The following is a 25,269-nucleotide window of genomic DNA, read 5'->3' as shown; positions in this document are numbered from 1 at the left end:
CACACACACACACACACACACACACACACACACACACACACACACACTGTAATCCATATGCACTGGTATCTGTCTGTCTCTGACTGTCTCTCCATTCATTTCACTTTTACAATAACTACTTTTTGCTCCATCATGCATATTCTGGGATATAGGTCTCATTACCATCATGAAAACTGTAATTGCCAGCCTATTAAGACATACAATTATGCTTCAGTGACATAAAGAGGGGGACCCTGTGCTTCCCCTCTCAAAGGCAGTTATATTCACTCTCGTGTGTTTTTTTCCTCTACTTCAATTTTTGTATTCATGGCCAAGAAGTCCCTGTCTCATCCCCTGGTATATAACAAAAAGCCAATTATAAATCCAGCATGACCATGTGCTTTCTGTATACTATAAATATTGGTGAAAGTAACTAATATTGAAAAGCTTTGTTTGCCCCATGGAGGAGGAAACCAATGATTCTTTATGCCACAATTTGTAAAAATAAACAAAATAAAGCTTTGTATTATCTTGTGTGCTATTCATGGAAATGCCATTTAACTACATTGGAATTAAAATAGTGCTTGAAGACAGTTTTTTCAATACTGAATAATTAAAATAGAAGTAGTTTGAACTTAGCAGGTTTCCAAATCTTAATAGATATCTTTTAAAAATATATTTGGTATAAAAATAAATTATCCATATTTTAGATGTCAAAACATTGAGATAGGTCAACCTGCAGCTTAGACTGTAGTTAAGAGGGAAGGACTAAAAGTTGCTGTGCATGTTTTGTAAGAGATGGCAAACTATTAAGAGGTAGGAATAGCTAAGAAGACAATAGATAAATTTAAGGAACCAAGTCTTAATCAGGAAATAAAGGGACAACCAGCTATTAAATTCCATAATAAAATGAAAACATAACAAATACAAAGACTGTCTTATTTAGTGATTTAGTAGCCATGGAGGATATTCATACTTAGGAAATAGGAAGAAGGTGATGATCTAGCAAAAGAGACTGAGGAATAATCAGCCAGGTTAGGAGGAAAACCAAGATTGCCAAGAGTGGAGAGAGCATCTGGGAAGGTTGAAGTTAGTGTGCAGTGTCAAAAGCCACAGAGAGAGAAATCATAAAAATAATGACAATTTGTAAAGCACTATATATAAAAACAAATCTGTGAGTTAGATGCTCTCATTCACATTTTACTGATAAAGAAAAAGGTACAAACAGATTAAGTGACTTTCTCCAAAAGATGAGAAGAAAAGGTCACTTAAATGCATAAGAAGAATTTAAGATATTAATGCTAAATCTAGAGAGAAGAATTTAAGCCAAGGAAAAAGGTTGGAAGTCAGACTATAAAGGACTGAGAAGTGAAAAGGGGAGGAAGAAATGTATAAGTGTAGACAATTCTTTCTAGAGGTTGACCATGAAAAGAAGAAAAGACAGGATTATGACTTGAGGGAATTAGAAGGTTAAGCAAAGATTTTTTTGTTGCTATTTTTTTTAATTCGGGGAGATTTGGTTTCTGTTTTGTAGCAGGCAAGTAGATAAGAAGAGATTGGAGGTAAAAAAAGAGAAGAAATAATTGAAGGGCAGAGGTATGAAAGAAAAATCAAACAACTGAAGTGTAGGGGTTTACTTTAGCAGAGAGAAGGCCCAGTTCATCATCACGGACTAGCATAAAGGAGATACTAGGGGATAATGAAAAGATTTCGTGGTGTGAAATAACAGAGAAGAGAAGGGAGCTAGTAATAGATGACTTCTATGTTTTCAGTAAAGTAGGAGAAATAGTCTTCTGGTCAAACAAGGGCAGAAGGAAATACTATAGAAGGTCTGAGGAGAAAGATTTGGAATCACTTCCACAGGGAATATATTAGCAAATAAAGGAAGAAGAATGATATTACTGTTGTTATTCTTACTTATAGGTTTTGCCACATACAGCTTCATTTATTCCAAATTTATATATGTGTATATATATGTGTGTGTGTGTGTGCATGTGTATATGTGTGTTTATGCATGTATACAACATATACATGTGTAGATGTATGCATAATATGTACATTATATACATATATAGTCTCCAGTTTTAAAAGATATAATCAAAATAGATATGAGTATGCAGAAAATTTATCCCCAACTGCACAAGACCCAGAATGTTTATAATCAAAAAACATTAGATGAATGTTTTTTATCCCTTTTCCTATTTAAAAGAAGTTGTGAGCACATATTCAGGTTAAAAAGGAAAAAAGTGATATACTAAATGGAAAAATGCAAACATTTGTAATACTAACATGAATCACTTTAACGAAAACAATAAACAACCAGTTGTAAGAGTAATTTCACTTAGAAAATAGACATGGCTTTATTTTTACCCCCCAAAATCTCTACATGACTCAAATAGCATTCTGACAAAACAAAATGTTGTAAATTATTTTCAGTGCAAACAATATAAAATAATATCCTAACACAAACCTAATAACTTACAAACATCCTAAAATAATATAATCTAAATACTAAATGTTATTATTTTTCAATACATAATAGACTTTTTAAAAAGTGTGAACAATTGTTGGTATTGCACCAGACGTTCCCAAAGTGGATGATACCACCCCGTGGGGAGTACCAGAATGATCCGGGGGGGTACTAGTAACCTTGGGTACAATTGAGGGGCATTGATAAAAATAAGGGGGCAATGGAAGCATAAGGAAAAAAGATAAGAGAACTTTGAAAAATTGTTCACACGTGTTTCATTTGTTGTTTAACAGAGTTAAACTCAGAGTGATTACATGATTTTCCAAATAAACACACAAAATGCAAGTTATAACCAAGATTAGTCGTCAAGGCCACCAATAGATCTTAAGAAGTAAGTGTTGGTAGGTGAGTCTGCTGTAGCATTGTTAGGAAATCCAGCATGCATCAGCAGGAATATATATATGTAAAAACTTGTTTACATCATGATAGTATACAGTTACATGACACAATACTATATGGTTACATAACACAATGATACAACATCTTCAAAATTTCAATGCAAGAAAAAGAACCCACAAATTTACTATAAATTATTAAACAAAAATGTGTCATTTTTAAAAATGTATATTTTTTAAATTATGCACATTTTTAAACCCATTAATGGATTAAAGAAAGTAGATTTCCAGTGAAACACTGAGTAATTTTTATTTAAAAAGGGGGAAAGTAGGCCAAATAAGTTTGGGAAACTCTGGTATAGCCCAACTACAGAAGCAAATTGAGAAAAGAGCTGCCACCTTGAAATTTACAGGCTACTGGTGAAAAAAAATGTTATGTAATTTGTGCATCTTTCAGTTGAGAAAATTTCTTCTTTGAGATAAAATCAAACTATACTAGGGGGAAAAAAAAACCAATCTTACCTGTACATTGTCCTCCATTGGTTGGATCTCCATAGTATCCTGGCATACAGTCCTGACACTGTTTCCCTGTAGTCAGATTTTTACACTGTTCACACACATTATTGTTGATGCAAGTGCTGTGTCCATTACATTGGCAAGCTGGAGAGAACAACATAAGCAATTACAAATATTTCTTTCAAAATTCCCTTGAAAGTATGAAATCATTAAATATTTAACAAATAAATTAGGCATTTAATGAAATTTTGAATGAATGATATTATGGGTTGATTTCGAAAATCTAAATAATAAAGTTAAGTTGAAACAGCATTTCTAAAATGTCACTTTTAGGTCTCAGATTTAAATTCAATTTCCTGCCTGGATTCTTCATATTCCTAAAAGTATTAACAAAAAATTACATAAAACTTATTTTGCATTTAGTAGCTTATGTCCTCCAAAATTAAAGGCTTAGAAACTGAAAATATAAAAACTATAACTGAAGACAGAAAACTACTATGAATTCATCCTAAATGATTTGCATAAATGCAACTTCCATAAATGTTCACTGTAAGAATATGGAATATAATTATGTTAAATGATTGTAATTCACACTTAATAGTAATAAATGTTTAAAAATCAGGCCATACAATTTGGTAGCGTGAAATACAGTAATATTATATTAATCAAATTTGTGTTTTTAGTTGTTTGAAATGATTACTAATGTTGGACAAATTCATTTTTAATATTTGCCTAAAATCCTAATGATATTCTCTGAACATCATGTGACTGATCATAAAGTATACTTTTACATTTTACCATTTGGCACAGTGTCTGTCATATTGTTGTTCAGTAGTTTTACAGTTATGTCCAATTCTTCATGACCTCATTTGGGGTTTTCTTGGCAATGATACTGGAATAGTTTGCCACTCCTCCAGTTTATTTTACAGATGAGGAAACTGAGGTAAACAGGGTTACATGACATGTTCAGGGTGACACAGCTCTTAAGTGTCTGAGACCAGATTCTGTCTCAGGAAAATGAGTCATATAATACAAATCTGTCATATAATAGGTAACTAATACATCATTACTCATGGATTTATCTCTTTGTCTTCCTACCATGGGTATTCTATAGGCCCTATTTTCCTTTGGAATTCATGTTTAATAAGGTTATGGGGAAACAAACATGGGAGTGGCTATTACAGTACATGGTAATAGTTCAAAGATTTATGCTCATATCAATAACATATATAATTTATTTATTTATTTATTAAATATAATAACAATGCAAATCACAATAATCTGTGACTAAGGTAAAGCTCTGGTAGAAGTGCTGAGACCAACTAGAATGTGTGACACTCTGAACGTAACAAGGCTAGTCCCTAAATATGGAATAATAATAATAAAAAGTATTAAATAAATATGCTTGGTAAATGAATGTAAAGTATTATCTCTTTAAAGTACTGTCCTTTTTATATGAAGCAGTTTAGCAAAGGATAAAAAATATTTTTTACATAAAGAATAAGTTATATCAGCTGAAAAATAATTTAAAATGTCTCAAAGATGGACATTTTGATGCCTGAAAGGAGTAGAAAGATAGCTTTGCTTTAATAAAAACCTATTAAATGAAGACAAAACAATTTTTAGGTAGGATTTGAAAAGTTTGACACAGAAAATAAATTGCAGAATAAATATAAAGATTTAAATTATCTTGTAAAAGATTTATGGTGGTGGGCAATACTCCATTTGTAGGGGAACAAAATAACTTTTATTAAAAAGTAGAAAAATGTGAGCATAAAGAAATATAATTTCAAGAAAATAATGACATGATGGACTATGTTGAGAACTTACAGCTACAAAACACTATTTTTCTCCAGTTCATCTGCACAGAACTGTTTTTCTTTAAACTTAAGATAAAAACTCACAAAAACTAAAAATGATATAATTATTTAGAGACTCAGGGATGATGAAATAAGAACTGGCAATTTTATAGGGAAAATTTGGTGATTTCTTAATTTTTAGTGAAAGGCAATTCAACAATTCTAGGAGGTTCTGGTTTATTTGAGTCATTGAAATTTATAGGGAGACTGAATTTGAGGCTGAAGAATACAGAACCTGACAAAAGAAAATTTAAGAAGTATCAAGGATTCATACTCAGCATCATTAGAACTGATTGAAGAAGCAGCCAATAGTAAGATGAAAATGGGTTCAGCTACACAAATTCTGATTAGTTGGAGAGGTTTGACTGTTGGAGACCCTTCTCTGGAATATTCCCTAGAGCTTAAGAGTTGGTGAAACCTCCTAGAAATATTTACTTCTTTTTGCTGTGTCCTTCTGCTTGGAGAAAGGAAAGCAGAAAGAAAAGATTCTGAAGGATCTGTATAGAAAGAAAGGCTAAGATCTAAACACACAATATAGAATTCGATTGAGTAAAGAGCTGGCTAGATTTGCCTGTCTTGTCTTCTGGACTCTGTTTTCCCCAACTGGACTAGTCAACACAGGGTCATGCTAAGTAAACAATTGGCTGGGTTTGGCCTACAGGGCCACTAGACAACCAACCTGTTGAGCTATGCAGTTTTGAACTTGAAGGGAATGGCTATTCAAATTAATAGTGTAACATTTTCAACATCCTTGCATGAGATATTATAAATTGAACAAGCTTGGAAATATTATATTGAATTGAAAGTAGAAGGGAATGTACAATGTACCTTGAAAAAAATTGACCATATGTTAAGGCATAAAAAAATTGTAGTTAAATGCAGAAAAGCTGAAATAGTAAATGCATTTTTCAGATAATAACGTAATAAAATTATATTTAATAAGGAACCAGGAAAACATAGTTTTAAAATTAGAGACCAAATAACCCAAGGAAAACTATTAAAATAATTTATATCAATAACAAAAATCATATAATTATATCAATAGATGCAGAAAAAGCTTTTGACAAAAAAGAACACATTCCTACTGAAAACACTCAAAAGCATAGGTATAAATGGCTTTTTTCTTAAAACGATAAAAAGCATTTTCCTAAAAACCATTAGCAAGCATTATTAGCAATGAGCATAATCTAGAAGTCTTCCCAATAAAGGTGAAGCAAGGATGCCCATTATCACCAACATTATTCAATATTGTATTAGAAATGCTAGCAAAAACAATTAGAAAAAGAAATTGAACATATTAGTCTGGGCAAAGGGATAATAAAACTATCTCTTTTGCATATGATATGATATATTTGGAAAATCCTAGAGATTCAACTAAAAATTTAGTTGAAACAATAATTTAGGAAAGTAGCAGTATATAAAATAAATCTACATCAATTATCAGCATTTCTATATATCACCAATAAAACTCTGTAAGAGATAGTAAATTATATCCCATTTAAAATAACTATAGACTGTATAAAAACCTGGGAGTGTACCTGCCAAGACAAACCCAGAAACTACATGAATATAATTATAAAACACTTTTTATACAAATAAAGTCAGATTTAAATAAATGGAGAAATATTAATGTTTCATGGGTGGGCAGAGTCAATATAAAAAATGATAATTCTACCTAATCTATTTATTCAATGCCATCCCAAATGATTACCAAAAAATATTTTATTGAGCTAGAAAAAATAATAACAAAATTCATTTGGAAGATAAAAGGTCAAGACTATAAAAGAAATTAATGAGAAAAAAAAAAGGTAGGAGATTCAGCACTACCAGATCTTAAACTATATTATAAGGCATTAATTATCAAAATTATCTGGTACTGGTTAAGAAATAGAAAACCAGTGGAACAGAGTAGACACAAAGCACAGTACTAAATGATTATAGTAACCTTGTGTTTGACAATGTAAACACAGGATTTCGGGATAATAACACACAATTTGGTTTTTAAAAATGCTGGGAATACTGGAAAGCAGCCTGGCCCAAATTGGGTATGGACTAATGTCTTACACCATTTATCAAGATAAGGTCAAAATGGATACATTACCTAGAAATAAAGGGAGATGTCATAAGAAAATTAGAACATGGGACATATTACCTATTTTGATTACATTAAATTAAAAATGTTTTGCACAAATAAAATCAATGTAGCCAAGATTAGGATGAAAGCAAAAAATTGAGGAGGAAATTTATAGATGGTTTCTTGGACAAAGTTCTCATCTCAAATATATAGAGCAATTTGTCAAATTCATAAGAATGTGAGTCATTCCCCAATTGAAAATAAAAGAATATGAACAGGTAGTTATTCAGTGAAGAAATCAAAACTATATATAGTCATATGAAAAATGCGTTAAATCCTTATTTATTAGAGAAATGCAAATTAAAATAACTAAGATTGACTAAAATGATAGAAGTAGAAAACAACAGATGCTGAAGGGCATATAAAAAATTAGGACACTAGCACACTGTTACAGAATTGTAAGCTGATTCAACCATTTGGGGAGAATAATTTAAAATTTTACCTAAAGAGTTATAAAACTGTGTATATCCTTTGACCCAGTAATACCATTATTAGGTCTGTTTCCCCATGTGATCAGGAAAAAAGGAGAAGAATTTATTCGTTCTAAAATATTTATAGCAGCTTTCCTTGTGGTGGCAAAGAACTGGAAATTGAGGGGATGGCTAAATTGGGGAATGGCTAAAGGAGTTCTGATAAATTATTGTGATGGAATACTGGTGCTGTAAGAAATGATGAGCCAGTTGATTTTAGAAAAACATGGAAAGATTTGCATGAAATATGAAAAGTGAAATGAGCAGAACCAAGAGGATAGTGTTTATAGTAACAGAAATATTTTTCTAAGAATAATTATGAAGAAACAAGATATTCTGAGTATTATAAATACTCAAACCAACCATAAAGCACCTATGAAGGAAGATGCTATCCACCTCCAGTGAAAGAACTTATAGAAATGTGAATAGTATAGTTTTCACATATATTTATAAATCTGTGTCAAATGGTAGCCTCCTCTAGTATAGGATTGGTAGGGAAGGAACAAGATAGTTTGGAACTTAAAATGTAACTAAATAAATAAATTAAATTTTTAAAAGAGAGTATCAGGGATGCTTTTCTTAACCTGTGTCATTGCTACCTTTCCAGTCTTCTTTCTTCATAGTCCTCTCCTCAAAATTTTATTCACTTACACTAATTTACTTGCTATTCTTCATCTATAACACTTCATCTCTCATATCTGTGCCTTCCTAGTGGTTGTCCCCCATCCTGGAAAGGATCTTCATCATCTTTGCCCCTTAGCTTTTCTATTTACTTCAAGACTCTGATCAGCAGTTGATAAATGTTTACAAACTGACTTAACTGTCCCCTCAATTTCCAGTTCTTTGCCACCACAAGGAGAGCTGCTATAAATATTTGACAAAGATTAAGTCCTTTTCCCTGATCATATTAGGAAACATATCTACATATAAAAAACGTATCCAAAGAAAATGGTTAACAATATTCAAGGTCATGGCACTAGCATCAGGGGGAATGGTAAAGGTCTCATAAATAAGGGAAATTTAATGACAAGCGGTGTTATATTTTATATTGAAAGTAATAGGTGGGGGTAAAGTCAAGATGGTGGAGTAGAAACAGGACTTCCGTGGGGCTCCTGCTCCCCCCTCCTCCAATTCAGGTGAAAAATGACTCTAAACAAACTTAGGAGCTACAGAAACCACAAAATGACACAGAGAAGCTAACTCCCCCACCAAGGACAGCCCAGCAGGCTGGCAGGAAGTGGCCAGTGCAGCATGTTGGGAGCTCAGCCCAGCCCCAAGTGAGCAAGAGGTTTTAGCCTCAGGGTGGCCACTACCAGCCCCAGCTGGAGGGATCACCAGCGGCTTCCAGAATTATCAACCCATAGATGCTAAGGACAAAGTGACAGGTCAGTGCAGTGTGGACTTTGGGACCTGAGAGCTTATAAGTGCAGTCAGCCTTTTCCCCCTAGAGGGAGAAGGGGCTGAGGCATGGCAGCCATGCAGCCACTGATACCTAGCTGCTTCAGAACTCCTAGCCTGCAGATTATAGAGGGACAAAGCAACCAGGCTGAGGGGTAATCACTTTTGCTTTAACCTGCTTGGATCTGGATTACTGTCTGGGGTGGAGGTCCTGGGGTGTGTGACCAGTGTACCAGAGCCAGTGGAGGCTTCTGAGAGGGCAGCCAACTAATAGCTCCAGAAGCTGAGAAAACCCCAGCAATGGGGACAAAGCTCCCCCCTCTGGTAGCAGAGTTCTACCGTGGCAAAAAGCTTAAAAATCATGTAATTGAGTGGCAACATGAGCAAACGAGGGAAGCAAGGCAAGCACAATGGTGTGACTTTGGATTCCTTTTTGGAGGATAAAAAGATCAGGGCATGGAACAGGAAGAAGACAGTGAAGTCAGAACTCCTGCACCAGAAGCTTCCAAGAAAAGAATAAGCTGCTTAGAGGCCATAGAGGAGCTTAAGAAGGAGTTTGAAAACCAAATAAGAGAAGTGGAGGAAAAATTGGGAAGAGAAATAAGAATGATGCAAGAAAATTATTAAATGGGAGTCAATAACATGACTGAAGAAAATAACACCTTAAAAAATAGACTAACTCAAATGGCAAAAGAGGCTCAAAAAGCCAATGAGGAGAAGAATGCCTTAAGAAGCCAAATTTGCCAGTTGGAAAAAGAATCTCAAAAGCTCACTGAAGAGAATCATTCCTTCAGAATTAGATTGGAGCAAATGGAAGCTAGTGGCTTTATCAGAAATCAAGACACTATTAAACAGATCCAAACAAATGAAAAAAAAATAGAAGGCAATGTGAAATATCTCATTGGGGAAAACCACTGACCTGGAAAACAGATTCAGGAGAGATAATTTAAAAATTATTGTACTACCTGAAAGCCATGATCAATGGAAATGTTTTGCATAGCTACACATGTAAAACCTATATTGAATTGCTTATCTTCCCAGTAAGGGTGGGTAGCGAGGGAGGTAGGGAAAGAATCTGGAATTCAAAGTTATAAAATCAAATGTTTAAAAAATATAGATTATTATTATTATTATTATTTTACATGTAACTGGGAAATAAGATATACAGACACTGGGGCACAGAGATCCACCATGCCCTACTGGAAAGTCAGAGGGGGAATGGGGGAAGATATGGGAGAGAGCAGATTGGGAGAAGGGATATTCAGTGGATTGCTGTTTTGGGGTGGTGGGTAGGAGAAAAATAGGGAGAAAATTTGTAACTCAAAATCTTGTAGAAATGAATTATGAAAACTAAAAAATAAATTTTAAAAAATGAAATAGGTAGTCACTGGAATTTATTGAATAGGGTGGGATGATATGGACATAACTATGCTTTAGAAAAATCACTTTGGTAGCTGAGTGAAAGATGGATCACAGTAGGGAGTGAGTTGAGGCAGGGAGAACAACTAGAAGACTACTGCACTTGTCCAAGGAAGAAATAATGAGGTCCTCAACTTGGATGGTGGCTGTGGAAGTAAAGAGAAAGGGATTTGTGCAAGAAATGCTGCAAAGGTAGAAAGGACAAGATTTGGTCACGAATTGGATTTGTGAGGCAAGTGAGAATTGAGGATGACAACAAGGCTCCAAGTCCAGGTTATTCCTGTACCTTACACAATGATAGGAAAGTTTGAAAGGTGCAGTGGTGACTGGGTAAAAATGGGTTCTGTTCTAGACTTGTTGAGTGTGAGATGTCTATGGGGCATTCAGTTTGAAATGTCTAAAAACTGTAGCTCAGGCCTAATTGAGGAATGTTATCATGCCCTCCTAAAAGAAAAATCCAGCCTCAACATGCTTTTTCCAGGCTTCCCTCACAGCCTTCCCCTTCAAACATTCTACCTCCCAGGTGAACTGGAGGTCAGCTGCTCCCTGAGTGAGATATTCCATGTCCCACCTCTATACATTCACTTGAGCTGGCTTTTACATCTGGAATGAACTCTGTCAACATCCATTTCAGAATTCTTCTGTTCTCCCAGGTCTCATTTTAGGTGCCACCTTCTCAAGGAAGCATTTTTCTTCCTTCCTTCCTTCCTGAGTTGTTAGTGCACTATGTCATCTAAAATTACATATTATTCATTTATTTCTATAACTATTGTAACACTCCCCAAAACAATAGAAAGTAAGCTCTTTGAGACCGAGGACTATTTGCTTTTTGTTTGTGTATCTGAGGAAAAAAGGATAGTATTTACACACAGTATATGCATAATAAATGATTTCCAAATTAATTGTTCCATTATATTCCACTGGTCAGACCATAGAATTTCATGCTCAGTGCTTAGAGACATAGTTTATGAGGCACATTGAGGAACTGGATGGTGAAGATAACTGACAGAAGCATGGATTTTTAGCTTTGAATAGAAGAATACTTAAGAAAGATATAAACGTTGTCTTCAAAGTCCTGAAAGACTGTGATACATTAAAGAAAAATAGGTAGGTGGATTAAAGAAACAGAAAGGGAGATGTATAGATACAATTGCTAGATGACAGAGAGGGAGCAGCTAGGTGACAGTGAATAGAACACTGGGCTTAGAATCAAGAACACTCATCGTTAGGAGTTCAAATCTGGCCTCAGATATTTACTAGATGTGATCCTGGGCAAGTCTCTTAACCTTGTTTGCTTCAGTTACTCCTCTACAAAATGGACTGGAGAAAGAAACAGCAAACTACTTCAAACTAGCAGCAAACCACTATCGTTGCCCCACCTCCCCCAAATGGGGTTATAAAGTCAGACATGAAATGATTAAACAGCAAGAGAGATAGGGATAAATTGCTATATAGAAACTGGCATATTTATGGCATATAACTAAATATAATATCTATATAACTATATAACTAAATATAATATCTATATAATATAACATGTATGTGTGTATGTAATTTTTTTATCTAACTCCCAAAAGAAAATTACGACCAAATGATGGAAGTGATCTGTGATCATCTGTGAAGTTATAAGGAGATTAGTTTTAGCTGAGTATAAGGAAGAATATTTGAATAATGAGAATTGTTCAAAATTGGAATGTTTTGCATTGTTAGATGAGTTCCCATTATTATAAGTGTTCAAACTGAGACTGAATTTTAGGAATGCTGTAGAGGGAATTCCCATATTGTCTGGGAAGTTGAACTAGACAATCCATAAAGCCTTTTCCAAATACAGGATTCTATATAAAGCAAAACAAAAAATGAGATTAAATTGTAATATAGTCAAAGTAGGTCCTATGCAGCTACTCCAAAATAAAATTTAATTACAAAATTGTTTTCACTGGAAAGGATACTAGGTCCATTTTCAGCAAGAAGTAGACATCTATCTCTAGGAAACAATATTACATATTTCCTTTTTGGAAACCTATTCTTATTAAAGCAATAACATTTCCACACTCAACTCTATTAAATAATCTAGGTCATATAGTCAGCCTAGACTCCTAGTAGAAAATTCACAGTACTAATTTCAAACAATATGAGTTTGGTTCATTTAAGCAAAAAAAAAAAAATGAAATTAGTTTACCTGTAACAATTTCATCATACCAGTTCTTACCTGGGCAATAGATAAAAGACCATTCATAATTTTTTTCTTTGGGGCAAAGACTTGTGTCAAGTGTCATCTCATTGGTATGAATCCCAACAAGTTTCATGGGTCCCCTTGAAGAGCCTTCAATGCAGTGTCCTTTCCCTGTGTTACTAGGATCATTGCACCAGCCACATCCAGGTTGTTCTAAACACTGTCCACATGTTCTTAATCCAGAACAATTCTGAGCTGCATAACAGAAATGTGATATTAAAAAAATTAAATGACTTTGTACTTTATTTTACAAAGAAAAAAGTGGCATTACTCCAGATTGGTCTCTAGGTAAGTTGAAAATAGATAAGTATGAAACTACAGTAAAATGATGGATTGTTGTTAGTATTCAATTTAAGGCAAGCTATCAAAAATCAATTGGAAAACTCAAAAAGTCAATTATTAAGGAATTTTTCTACTTTACATTGTAAAGGTCATATTAATCAGAGAAGAAATAGTTTGTATGTGTATCCTTTCTTAAATTTTAATAAGTTATTAAATTGTATAATTATGCATCATAAGTCAATAATTCTATAGAGTAATGCTGAGTTTCATGAAACCAATTAACATTTTTCTCCTGTTCATCTGAAAATGTTAAAGTTCTAACTGAATCCCTCAAATTGTCATTCAATGTTTTTAAACATGCAGAATATCATACACATTATAATGGATAGATGTACAGATGTATTAACTGACATGAAGACAGAAAGGCAATAGAGAATTCCCTTGATACCTACTAATATCCAAGACCTTAAGCCAGTTTGTACATTTAATAAATTCTTGTTGACTGATCGACTGAAATGAGGTAAAATAAGATGGCCTATGTCACAAGTAATTTTATACTGAAGAAACAAAGTCTGAGCTATACAATTTATTAGCAAAGCATGTAACTGCAGAACAAATAGGGTCCAAGAGTCTCCTCAGTAGGCACAAGGAAAATGAGGAAATATTTACAAGAGTTTTTATAATAAACTACAGTTGCTATTATAGTACTTTTACTATTTCAAGATTTAAAGATTTTTTCAGAGTTTGGGGATTCTGATTGGTTGCTTCTACTTATATCTTGCAAAACAGTCATTAGTATAATAATAAATTATTTCCCCCAAATTACATGACTTACAGGAAAACTAAACTCAGGAAGATGAGACTTAACTACAACTGTACAAAATATCTGGGATGATCCAAAATGGAGTCAGTTTGGTTCTTTCAATTTCCCTCCCCTTTTATTTATGAGGGATTTAAGCTTCCAAGGATCACTATTCATGAGCTAATTCTGTAAGATTTTTAATATGATCATGGTCAGCCAAGTGCATATATATGCCTGTGGGACTAGCCTGGCACAGGCTTTAATACAGCAACTACTGTGAAGTCTAAAAAAAATATGACAGAGAGGAATAAGGGCCTATTTACCAGTGGTGGTTACCAGGCCATTTTCCTGCAGTCAAGTGACCAAACAAGAATTCCACCAGGTGTTATTTGCGCATGTAGTTGTGTTTCTGCTATACTATGCTGAATTTTGCAAAAGCTGGTTTCAATTTCTCCTGATCAACTGATATAAGAACAACATGATTGGTTAATGACAGCACAAGCTTTTCCCTGTGAGGCAGTGATGAAATCTAGAACCCGGTGATTTTGTAGGATCATGTGGGCTAATTTGAAGAGAGGTGATAGACTCATTTGCAGCCTGGGCCAATCTTTCAATATCAAAGGAGAGATTTTTGCATACCTGTTCCAGCACAGCAACTGCTATATATGGAATAAGGAAACAAAGGAATTTAATTCCATTCCTTTGTTGTTTTACAGGGTTCTAGATAGTTACTACTTTCTTAGTAGAAAAGATCTTTCCTCTTTTTGGTGCTTATGCCCCCATGCTCCCAAGTTTCTAGTGGATTTTCTTCTTCCTATAATGTGAAGACTGATACCAGTGGGGTCCAACAAGTATTTCCACAGCCTCTATGCCAACTGACAGAGAAATATGCCTTACTGCTGCACATACACACACACACACACACACACACAAATTGCCCAGGGGTTACAAGTAGACAGAGGGTTTCATAAGGGTGGAATAGCCTGTTTGCAGCATGTTAAATATGTTCCTTTGTATCCTACTAGGGTAGTGGCTAAATGGTATCCAACACCCCAAAGTCACCCATTAAAACCACCAGTTGCTGTGCCATTGTAGGTTAAGTCACCAAGAAAAATATAAAATGGAATAGTCTGATTGTCAGTGACACAAATAAAAGGGTGTCCTTTAGAAATATTTGAGAACAAGAAAATTTGAAACAGTGACCAAATTTACAGTGGTATTAATTCCCTCTTCTCTACTAGCAAACAATGGAAGGTGGGTAAAGGTGCTAGTACTGGTAATTCAATATTCTTACTTTTGTGGGCAATGGTGGAATCACTAACAGCCACAAGCAAGCAGCTATTTTCCATATCAGCAAAGGTGATAGCCTATGGGGTTGTCCACTTAGAGTTTTTATCCTTTTTAATTATGTATCATTTAGCTAGGTGACATGGGGGAGAGGCCCTTTAAGCCAAGGGGATGTATTGTCACAATCCTCAATCCTCCACCCTTTTACCTGACTGGAGTGTGTAATAGTCTTATTCTCAATGAGAAGGACAATCCATGGATCTGGGTGGCACACCTAGGACCCATGAGGTCCAATAGCTTAAAGATAACACAGAGCATGTCCCACTTCCACATGGATGTAATAATGGCATTAAATCTTTTCCTATTTTCTTGTGAAAAGTGGACAGGAGAAACCCAGGAAGGGATAGAATATGTAAAAGCAGTAATGAGTAATGAAATTAGGAGAAAACTAAGATATCCAGAAATCCTTTTCCCCAATCTTGATTGCTGTTGGTGTGGTCAGTAGCACTTGGAGTGGACCTTCCCTAGCTGGCTAAGTCCCATTGGTCCATTAGAAATTAGTTTTGTTGTTTTTTTTTCCCCAATGGAAATTCTTGATGTAGACCTTAGCTCCAGGATCAAAATCATGGACTAAAAAGTCCAATAGTTCAGTTTGTACTGCCTCTCCCACATCATGTAGTTCTTGCAGCATTGTTTGTAGTTCCTGTATCTAAGAAGAAACAGAAGTATCACCTCCTAATAGAGATGTGTGTATTGGAAAAACATAAGATCTTGCTTGTATTGTGGGGCAGATGGGGGAAGGTGCCAGAAAAGCATTTCAAAAGAAGATATATGTAATTCCCCTTTGGTTTTCTGTGCAGATAGAAAAAAAGTCAGAGAAAGAACATCAGGCCACTTCAGATGAGTTTCAACACTTAATTTGCAATGATAGTTTTAAGCTCCTTCTTCATATGCTAAATTAACCTGAGCTTTGGGGGAGGTAAGGTATGTGAAATTTCAGGACCACTCCTCTGCAAGAGTAAATCTTGTAAAGAGTAAAAGAGAATCAGTAAAGTGGATGCCCCTACCTTTACCCATCAAGTGAGTCTGTCAACAATAACAAGGCAGATTTTAAAGTGGTCATACTTGGGCATACAAATGAAATCAATCTTCAGATGCTCAAAAATTCTGTAAGCTAGGGGGTATCCACCATAGGCAATGACACAGAGGCATACTGATTAACTGCTCAGCAAGTTGGACAGAAAGCACACACATGGGCAGTTACAGGGGTGATGTGTGAGGCAAATGAAACCTTCCTAAATCCATAATCCCTTGTGTACAAAAATGGCCCACTTTATGAACAGATAGACACAGCTAGTGATAGAAGCTCTGGGAGAGGAACAATTTCCCTTCCACAGTCACCCAGCAACATGTTTAGCCTGAAAATTTTGTTCCCATTTTGTGGTTTCAGAGACATTATAGATAAGAGAGAGGTCATCTCAATCAGAAGAAAAAGGAAAAACATGTGCAGGGCCCTCTAGTGCTGCAGGTTCCATGGTGGCATAAGTATGACTGTTCATGAAACAAGATCTGTTCCATTGATGTGGTCCAGGTAATGGACAATGGCTAAGACAATCAAGAAGCCTCAAGGCATATAAGAAATTTCTAATCAATTCTACATTTGCTAGGGCCTTGCCAACAAAGGTCAAAACCCATTGTTGTCAAAGCATCTCAACCATGTGACAGACACCAAATGCATATTGCCAGTCAGTATAGATTATGGAGCTTTTACCATTGGCAAGGTAACATGTCTAGGTAAGGGTCACAAGTTCAGCAGCTTGAACACTGAGGTTAGAGGACACAGAAACCACTTAAATGGTGTCATGGTTAGAAACCACAGCAGTACCAGGACAAGACCATCTCTCAAAAAAGAAGGTGCATCAGTATTCAAAATATAATCAGGATTTTGCAAGAGGTAATTGCAGGGTTTTTCAGCCACGTCTACTACAGAAGTACAGTCATTCAATGGCTCCCTTGAGACTGGGAAATTGGGGAGCAATGTGGCAGAATTGAGGATGACATATCACTTAAAAGTGACATTTTCTTTATGCAGCAATGTCACTTTATATTTGGCAAGTCTTTGGTGAGAAAAGGCCTGGGTTCAACGATGAAGAATGTCTCAACTTCATGGAAGCACTGCAAAATCAAGAGGGACCAAGAAACAGATTATAAGCTTTCTCCACCAAGAGGGCAGTGACAATCACAGCCTACATGCAGACCAGAGAGCCAATAGCCACAACATCAAGCTGAGCAGAATGATAAACTACTGGACACAAAGTAGGCCCAAATATTTGGGTCAGGACATAAGCTATCCCCCCTTTAATTCATATACAAATAAAGTGAAGGGATTACTACATTCTGGGAGTCCCAGTACAGGGGCCAACAACAAGGCCTTTTTGAGATCCTCAAAGGCCAAGAGGTATTACTGTTCAAACTGCCAAGGTTTGGAACAGAATGCTCCAGGAATGGAGCATTATTGTCTTTTGTTTGGGGAATAGACAGTTTCTGTAAGGCCTACAAAAACTTGAGGCAAATTGAGGGGGGTACCAGTAGATAAAATGAAACTAAGATCCTCTACCTGTGGGAGACACCACTGAAATTTTGGTTTGGACTTTATGGCCCCTCTGATGGGAGTTGAAGATGACAGCTGTCATCTTAATAAACCTCAACACTAGTTGCTACCAGTAAGAGGTCATCAATGTACTGAATAAAAATGAGCTCTTGAAAAGAATGGAAGCTAGATTTTGCTGTAGGATCTGAGAAAACAAGGTAGGTCTTTCTACCTACACTTGAGGTAAACAATTCCACGTCCATTGTGTGTTCTTCCAGGTGAAAGCAAACAAGTACTGAGCATCTAGGTGAATTGGATTGCTAAAGAAAAACAAAAGCTTAGCAAAGATCTATTACAGTAAAACAAATAACCTCACAGGGAATTAAGAAAATGATGGTAGCAGCACTGGGCACCACCAGCTGCTTGGGTATAACATAAGCATTAACAGCACGCAAATCTCATACAAACCATAAGCAGGTTTGTCACCTGGACCTAGCTTATGTTTCTTAACAGGGAAAGTTGGTGTACTACAAGGAAATGTGAAAGAGTCAGTGATGGCTGAAACATCTTCAATGGCCTATCTAGAGAAGGTTTATTAGGGAACAGATGGCAAAGAGCTTTCCCTAATTCAGATAGTCATGGGGATGACAGATATTCAGAGTCCCATATCAGAAGATGAAGAGGCCCATATTGGGGATGTCAGAAGGGATTGCTAAGAACACCCCCACTGCCTCTTGGGTATTCTCAATAAGGAAAAGGAACAAAGAGAAAGAACGCTCAGGCAGTTGCAAAGATAGAGCTCCATTGGGAGAACAGGAAATGGTAGTCCTAAATTTATAGAGCTCTCCCCCCAACAGATTTACAGAGGTTTGGGGCATGAGGAGGAAGGAGTGTTTAACAGAAAGGAGACCAATAGATACCATGTAATGAGGTAATTTTTGGAATACTATAAGGTTTTCCTGAGACCTTTAGAACAGTCAGAAACCCAAGACAAGTATTGTTACAGTCTGATTTCACATTAAAAATCATTTAGAAGCTCTATGATCTAGTTAGCAATCATATATTGTCATCAAATTTAAAGGTGACATGGGGTTCACCAGTGCAGGGAGAAGCAAGAACTGAGATGGCTGAGGCAGGGACATCAGGATCAGAGAAGACAAAAGAGTCCTCTCCAAAATCTACAACCTCTACTCCTACCCTGCACCTTCATGCAGAAGAATTTTCCAGCGAATGTCCAGGTCCACTATTATTTTTACTCCTAAGGTCCCATTTTTCTTTCTATATTCTCAGGCTATATTGCCCTACAAGTGGCAGTAAAAACATTGGTTTGATTTGTGAATTCCTACCTATGCAGGGACAAGGATATCGGTTTGAACCTTCAACTTAAGAGTTCTCTTCCTCCTTTTCTTTTCCTTTCTAAGCATATTGGGCAATGTTCTTTTCATGCCACCAAAAGCAACATTTCTGGAAATACTTTCAATTTCTGACTGGATTGACTGATAAATCCTGAATTTATAATTCTTGCATCTCATGGGTTGAGTGGATGTAGACCCACATACCCCTTAACATTTTTACATAATCTATCATTAAAAAAGAGGCTTCATTTTTCTTCTTGAATTGTCTCTTAGAATTAGAAATGTCTCTTAGACCACTAAATTGTCTCTTAGAATTTCCTCCAATTATCAGGATGGTCAGAACAAGCCTCCATTCCTCTAATTAAGGACTCTCTAGCCTGAAGTAATTTGGCATAATCAGCAGGATTGCTGAGATTCCACTGCAGGTCCTGTAATGGCCAATTTAGGAGAGTTGCAGGGTCAGTCCTTTCCCTTGCCCCAGCATACTGATTAGTAGCCTAAATAATGGCAGTTCTTTCACCATAGGAAAGTAAGGTTTCCATCAGTTCCAGAATGTCTCCCCAGGTGGAATTGTTACCCCTACAAAATGGCCTGAAATTAGGTTATAATCACTCCTGGATCTTGATCAACTTTGAGAGTGTCCCTCCTCCAGATAGAAAGATAAGAACCAAAACACTGATGATACCTAATCATGACCATCTGACAAGGCTGTGCTGGATTATGTAAAGGCCTTTCTTAAAGAGAGAAAACAGCAGTTATAGGTACTTTCAGCTCAAGATAAATTGAATCTCCAGTTAATTCAAGAGGAGAAAAATATGGAAGCACAGAAGGCAAGAAAGAGAAGGCAGTAATAACAGAAAAAGGAGTGGCTTGGAAGGAGTTAGAGAAAGCAGGCAAGACAGGACAAAAAGGAGATATTCACAGGTATGTCGGGCATATACCATCAGAAAACACAGCCCAGCAAAACCAGTATTCCATCTAGCTTAGATGTTTGTTCCATATGAATAGCCTTAGATACTTTAATTTATAATACTTAAAGGTGACAAATTGAGAACAAAAATTTTCAGCTGAATCTCTTGTAGTTATAGAACAAATTTCATGGAACCTAATGACACTCTTCTTGATCATTCCCCTATTCAAATAGAAGCTTCCCCTGGTCCCATGCTAAGAAAATTTTCCAAGAGGATTCCTTCTGGCATGCTATTACCAAATCCCATGATTCTCCCTTAATGGGTTTTCCCCAATATATGGAGATTTACCTTAGCTCAGCAAATGAGATCAAATGAGATCTGACCTCAGAGACAGACTTCTGTGGAGAAATCCTTCAATGAGAAAATCAACCAGACTGCTCTAATGGATTCTTTGGAGAGGCCATCTCCCAGGGCCAGAGTCCCCTCTCCACCTACTGCCTGGCTTGCCAACTGTCATAAGCACTTTTATAACTGTGGAAACAAAGTCCAAGCTATGCAATTTATTAGCACGGCATGGAGTTGTAGAACAAGTCAGGTCCAGGGCCTCCTCAGTAGGCACAAGGACCCTGAAGAGAGATTTATGAGGGTTTTTTATAGGAAATTACAGTTAGTATTTTTAACAGTTTTACTATTTTAAGATTTAAGGACTTTCCAGAGTTCAGGGGCTCTGATTGGTTGCATACAGCTGCATCCTGCAAAACAATAAATGATATAGTAATAAATGATTTCCCCAAAATTACATGACTTGCAGGAAAACTAACACATGAAAATGAGAATTACAGTCGCTGTACAAAAGGTCAGAGATGATACAAAATGAAGTCTGTTTGAAGTCATTAGGACTACACAACCATCTTGATAATTTCACAGATTTAAAGACATATACCCAGATTGAAAGATAAGAATTAACTACAATATTGAAGAACTATTGGATACAGCTGTAGATCTCTGAATTAATTCATTAAAGTGACTAATATCTATAAGGCATTATGTGTAGGAATACAATCATCCACAAGAGGAAAAAACGGTTAACTGCACACAAAGATATATCCAAAAAGAATAGAGACATCATAAATGCCTTTTTAAAACAAAAAAAAATCTATAGTTTTACTCTTCTTAAAATCATTTAGCCTTTAAGAATGAAGGGTGATTTTTAATAACAAACCTATGTATTTTAAATAAGTATGTATGATCTTACTATGTTAAGAAAATGACAATTAGATTATAAATCAGAGAAAAGACAGTACTACATCTTTGTAGTTTTGTATTTTGTTGTTGGAGAGGTGGCATGTTTACACATGCACTGACTTTGACACCAGGACAGATAATAATTCAATCTTTCTGCCAATGCTCATCAGCTGGTATGACCTTAGACAAGTTATTTAATGTCTCTAAAACTCAATTTTCTAATCAGTCAAATTAAAATAATAACTCCCGCACTACCTACCCCCCTGGGATCATTGTAAAGAAGTGCTTTGATGAGAAAAAATTACCTTAAAGCACAATACAAATATGAGTCATCATTTTTTGAACCATGATGCCCCCAGCATTTGGCAAAGGGATTATGGACAAGTAATTACTCAATAAATAATTATGAATGCAAGGATGAAATATATTTTAAAAACATAAAAAGCTACAATGTTAAAGCATAAGAACAGTGATTTAAAAATTCAGATCTGAGGACTCTAATGATTACTTACACAGCGAGCATTTTCACCCTGAAATGTGTAAACTTGGTTTTTTTGTGGGTATTTTTAGCATTTCAATATAATTGGTTTCCTTTGAAGTCTTATGTAGCTTATTTTATAAATTTTAAAAATACATTATCCAGAGAAGTGTACCATAAACTTTATCAGATTTTCAAAAAGATCCATGGTGCAAAAAAAAAAATAAGAATTCCTGAGCAATCATAGATTTTGTGGATGAGAAAACAGGATTTAACTCCTGTTCAGTTAAATGATTAGCCAAAAGTCAGAAAGCTAAGAAATAGTATAATGGTACTAAGAAATAGTACAATAACACAAAAGTACTTAGATTTTAACCCAAGTCCTCTGACTCCAAATATTATGCTACTTACACTGGCACAATACTACCTTTACAATTCATATGGGAAAATGTTTTATCTATTTACACTTGAAAATGTATATTAATTCCAGTGCTTCCTTGAAAAAAATTAATTAAAATGGGATATACTGACTCTAGGATCTAGATCACTAATCTTACTTTTATAACTTCCCAAGCAAGAGGACTAAAAAGAAATTTAGACACAACCAAAAATAAAAAAAGAAACTAAACCTAATATAACAACTCATGGATCTCTTAAATATTAGCTTATTTAAACATTTTTAACCAATTTATATTTTTCACATATACCATTTCTAAAACTCTGAAGCAAGATTTCTTTAAAGTTCAAATAACTAAAGCCACTATTTTTATCTCAATGCTTACTTTTCCAAAGAAACCTAGCTGCAATATTTCCCCATACCAAAATATATTTTCTTTTTTTTCCTTACATGATAAATTGTACGATCCTGTAACCTTAATGACAACAGCTTCTCCTGCATTGGAGATTTAGCCTTCTTTCCCCCATAGAGCCCTTAAATATGGGAGTAATGTGAGCAATACATAGAACTTTAGAAATGTTTTTATTTTTAAGACAAGCTAAAACAGACCAAATTATTCCTAAGATGCAATTATTTTTAATTTATCAAATTAATATCTACTGATCACCTGTGAAAAAGGCACCATGCATCAATTAAATCTGCTATAACTTATATACATTTTTTATGACTTCCCAATTCACCATGCTTCTGATTCTGTCCTCCCTAATCAAGACCAAGGACTCATTTTTTTTCTGCCTATATCAACTTACTTGGTAATTTAAGCACACAAAATGTAAAGAGTACAAGTGGAGTCTTTCAGTCTTGTGCTTAACTTGGTTTCTAGTGCATAGAGTTTTAACCTGCAGATCTGTGGACTTAAAAAAAATATTTTGGTATCTATATTTTAATGTAATTGGTCTCTTTGGTAATTTGTGGAATTTGCTGAATTATCATGTGTTTTTATTTGTAATATTGGTAAAAAAAAAAAAAAAGGTGGGTCTTTGGGATTCACCCTAAGGGTATCTAATCACAAACAATTAAGTTATGAGTTAAAGAAGTAGTTAGTGATTATACCCAGGGACTGGGAATAAATGAAAATATTGAATAAACATTAACTTAAGGGTGTTTTATCTGTCAGACCAACCTGGTCAATAAGTAAGGAACTGATATGATGCCAGAAGGGGCTACAGAGTTAGAATAAGAAAGGAGTTAAATCTGAGAGTGCATGTCATGCCAGAGGATAGGGGTAGCCAGATTTGTTCATTATTGTTCATTAAATATTTAATTAATGTTTATTGTCTTCCTCATGAGCAAATACTGCTCCGAATAGCAAACATTAAGCATTTATTAAATAATAACTTAAGCTATATTCCATTATATTAGTTTTGTGTTAAATTTATGTCAATAGTTTTGTATTTTCACATGCTATATATACAATTTGGAGTATGTTAACATTTCTTATATGACCAATGTTAATTTTACAATAAAATAAAGAAACATAAGGGGTGGCTAGGTGGCACAGTGAATAGAGCACTGGCCGTGGAGTCAGGAGGACCTGAGTTCAAATCCGGCCTCAGACACTTAACACCAAAACTAGCCATGTGACCTTGGGCAAAGTCACAAACCCAATTGACCTCCAAAAAGCAAAAAATAAATAAAATAAAACAGTTGGGAAAAATACTATAGAAGGCAATCAAAATAGTCTTTGGGGCAGTTAGGTGGAGCAGTGAATAGAGTACCGGCCCTGGAGTAAGGAGGACCCGAGTTCAAATCCAGACTCAGACACTTAACAGAAAAAAGCTAACTGTGTGACTTTAGGCAAGTCACTTAACCCCAATTGCCCCCAAAAAAGCAAAAAGCAAAAAATAAAGAAATATAAATTTACATATATTTTCAATATTTTAAACTTTGATTCTGGATAAATTTTTTATCATGACTATTGTTTATTTGCATCAAATCTTTAGGAAGAGACCCATAACTATACCACAATTACTAAGGAAATAGATATAGATAGATTGAGAGAAGACATATTGATATGTGTGGATGGATGGTGCGTGTGTGTGTATAAAATCCACTATGTCAAGGTTTCTAGCAATACTATATTTTAAAATGTTATGTTAGGACATTGTTATTTCATCTAGGATCTAGAATTTCTGAGGAGTGGTAGCATGGAATAGTAGATAGAGGGTCAGCTTTGTTGTAAAAAACTGTCAAGTCCAGTTTTTGACACATGCTAGCTGAGTGAAGTTGAGCAATTCATTCAACTTCTCAATGACTCCAAACTATTCTCTAAGATGATGTTATAGATGAATTGCTCTTCTGAATCAGTGGAGGAATGTTATCCATCAAGAATTCTCACATGGATGAAATCACAAGTCCAGACCAAAAAACAAAAACAAACAAAAATATGAGATATAATTCCTGCTAACTTTGCACCTAGGAAGCAAGTTCCTATGAAGTTGTGAGGATAACAATTAAACCTAGTTATCTAGCTACCTAATTATTTTATTTACCATTATGACAACATGTTTTTGCTTGTTATATAGGATCTCATTCCTTGTAAGAAGAGTATAATAAGGCATAGTATAGTAATTTGGCATAGGGCAAAAATTAAGTAATAGGAAATGTCATCTCTCAGCAGCATAGCCTACTCATTCCTAAACTGCATGATAACTCTACTTCAATATTTTAGTGTGTCTACAATCTCATTAGTATGAATAGTCGCTTTACCAGTTCAATCCAGCAATCAAGTCACAAACATGTATTAAGCAGCCACTAGATGCCAGGCATTGTAGTGGGTTCTAGAGATATGAAGACAAGAATGAAATAGCCCCTGCACTCAGGAGTTCACATTTGGTTAGTGTACTATACATGTGGGGGCAGGGGAGAGAGAGACAGAGAGAGAGAGAGAGAAAAGAGAGAGAGACAGAGAGAGAGACAGAGAGAGACAGAGAGAGAGAGACAGAGAGAGACAGAGAGAGAGAGACAGAGAGAGAGAGAGAGAGAGAGA

General features: G+C 35.3%; 1 protein-coding gene across 2 annotated transcripts in view; it reads right to left on the bottom strand.

The window, feature by feature from the left end:
* The window catches only part of ATRNL1 (attractin like 1), a 1,293,617-nt gene that overhangs the window by 998,230 nt on the left and 270,118 nt on the right, over nucleotides 1-25,269 (bottom strand). For both annotated transcript variants that reach the window (XM_069099032.1, XM_069099033.1), the window contains exons 18-19: nucleotides 12,850-13,068; nucleotides 3,367-3,504 (exon numbers count right to left, since the gene is read on the bottom strand). In XM_069099032.1, coding sequence (XP_068955133.1) covers nucleotides 3,367-3,504; nucleotides 12,850-13,068 — 357 coding nt within the window. The remainder of the gene's footprint in view (nucleotides 1-3,366; nucleotides 3,505-12,849; nucleotides 13,069-25,269) is intronic.

The sequence above is a fragment of the Petaurus breviceps genome, unplaced genomic scaffold (assembly GCF_028583685.1).
Source record: "Petaurus breviceps papuanus isolate PSGF00001 unplaced genomic scaffold, PetGlider_PUasm1.0 37, whole genome shotgun sequence".
In the NCBI taxonomy this organism is placed as follows: domain Eukaryota; kingdom Metazoa; phylum Chordata; class Mammalia; order Diprotodontia; family Petauridae; genus Petaurus; species Petaurus breviceps.
The sequence above is the reverse complement of the archived record's forward strand: the minus strand, read 5'-3'. Positions and strand labels throughout refer to the sequence as shown.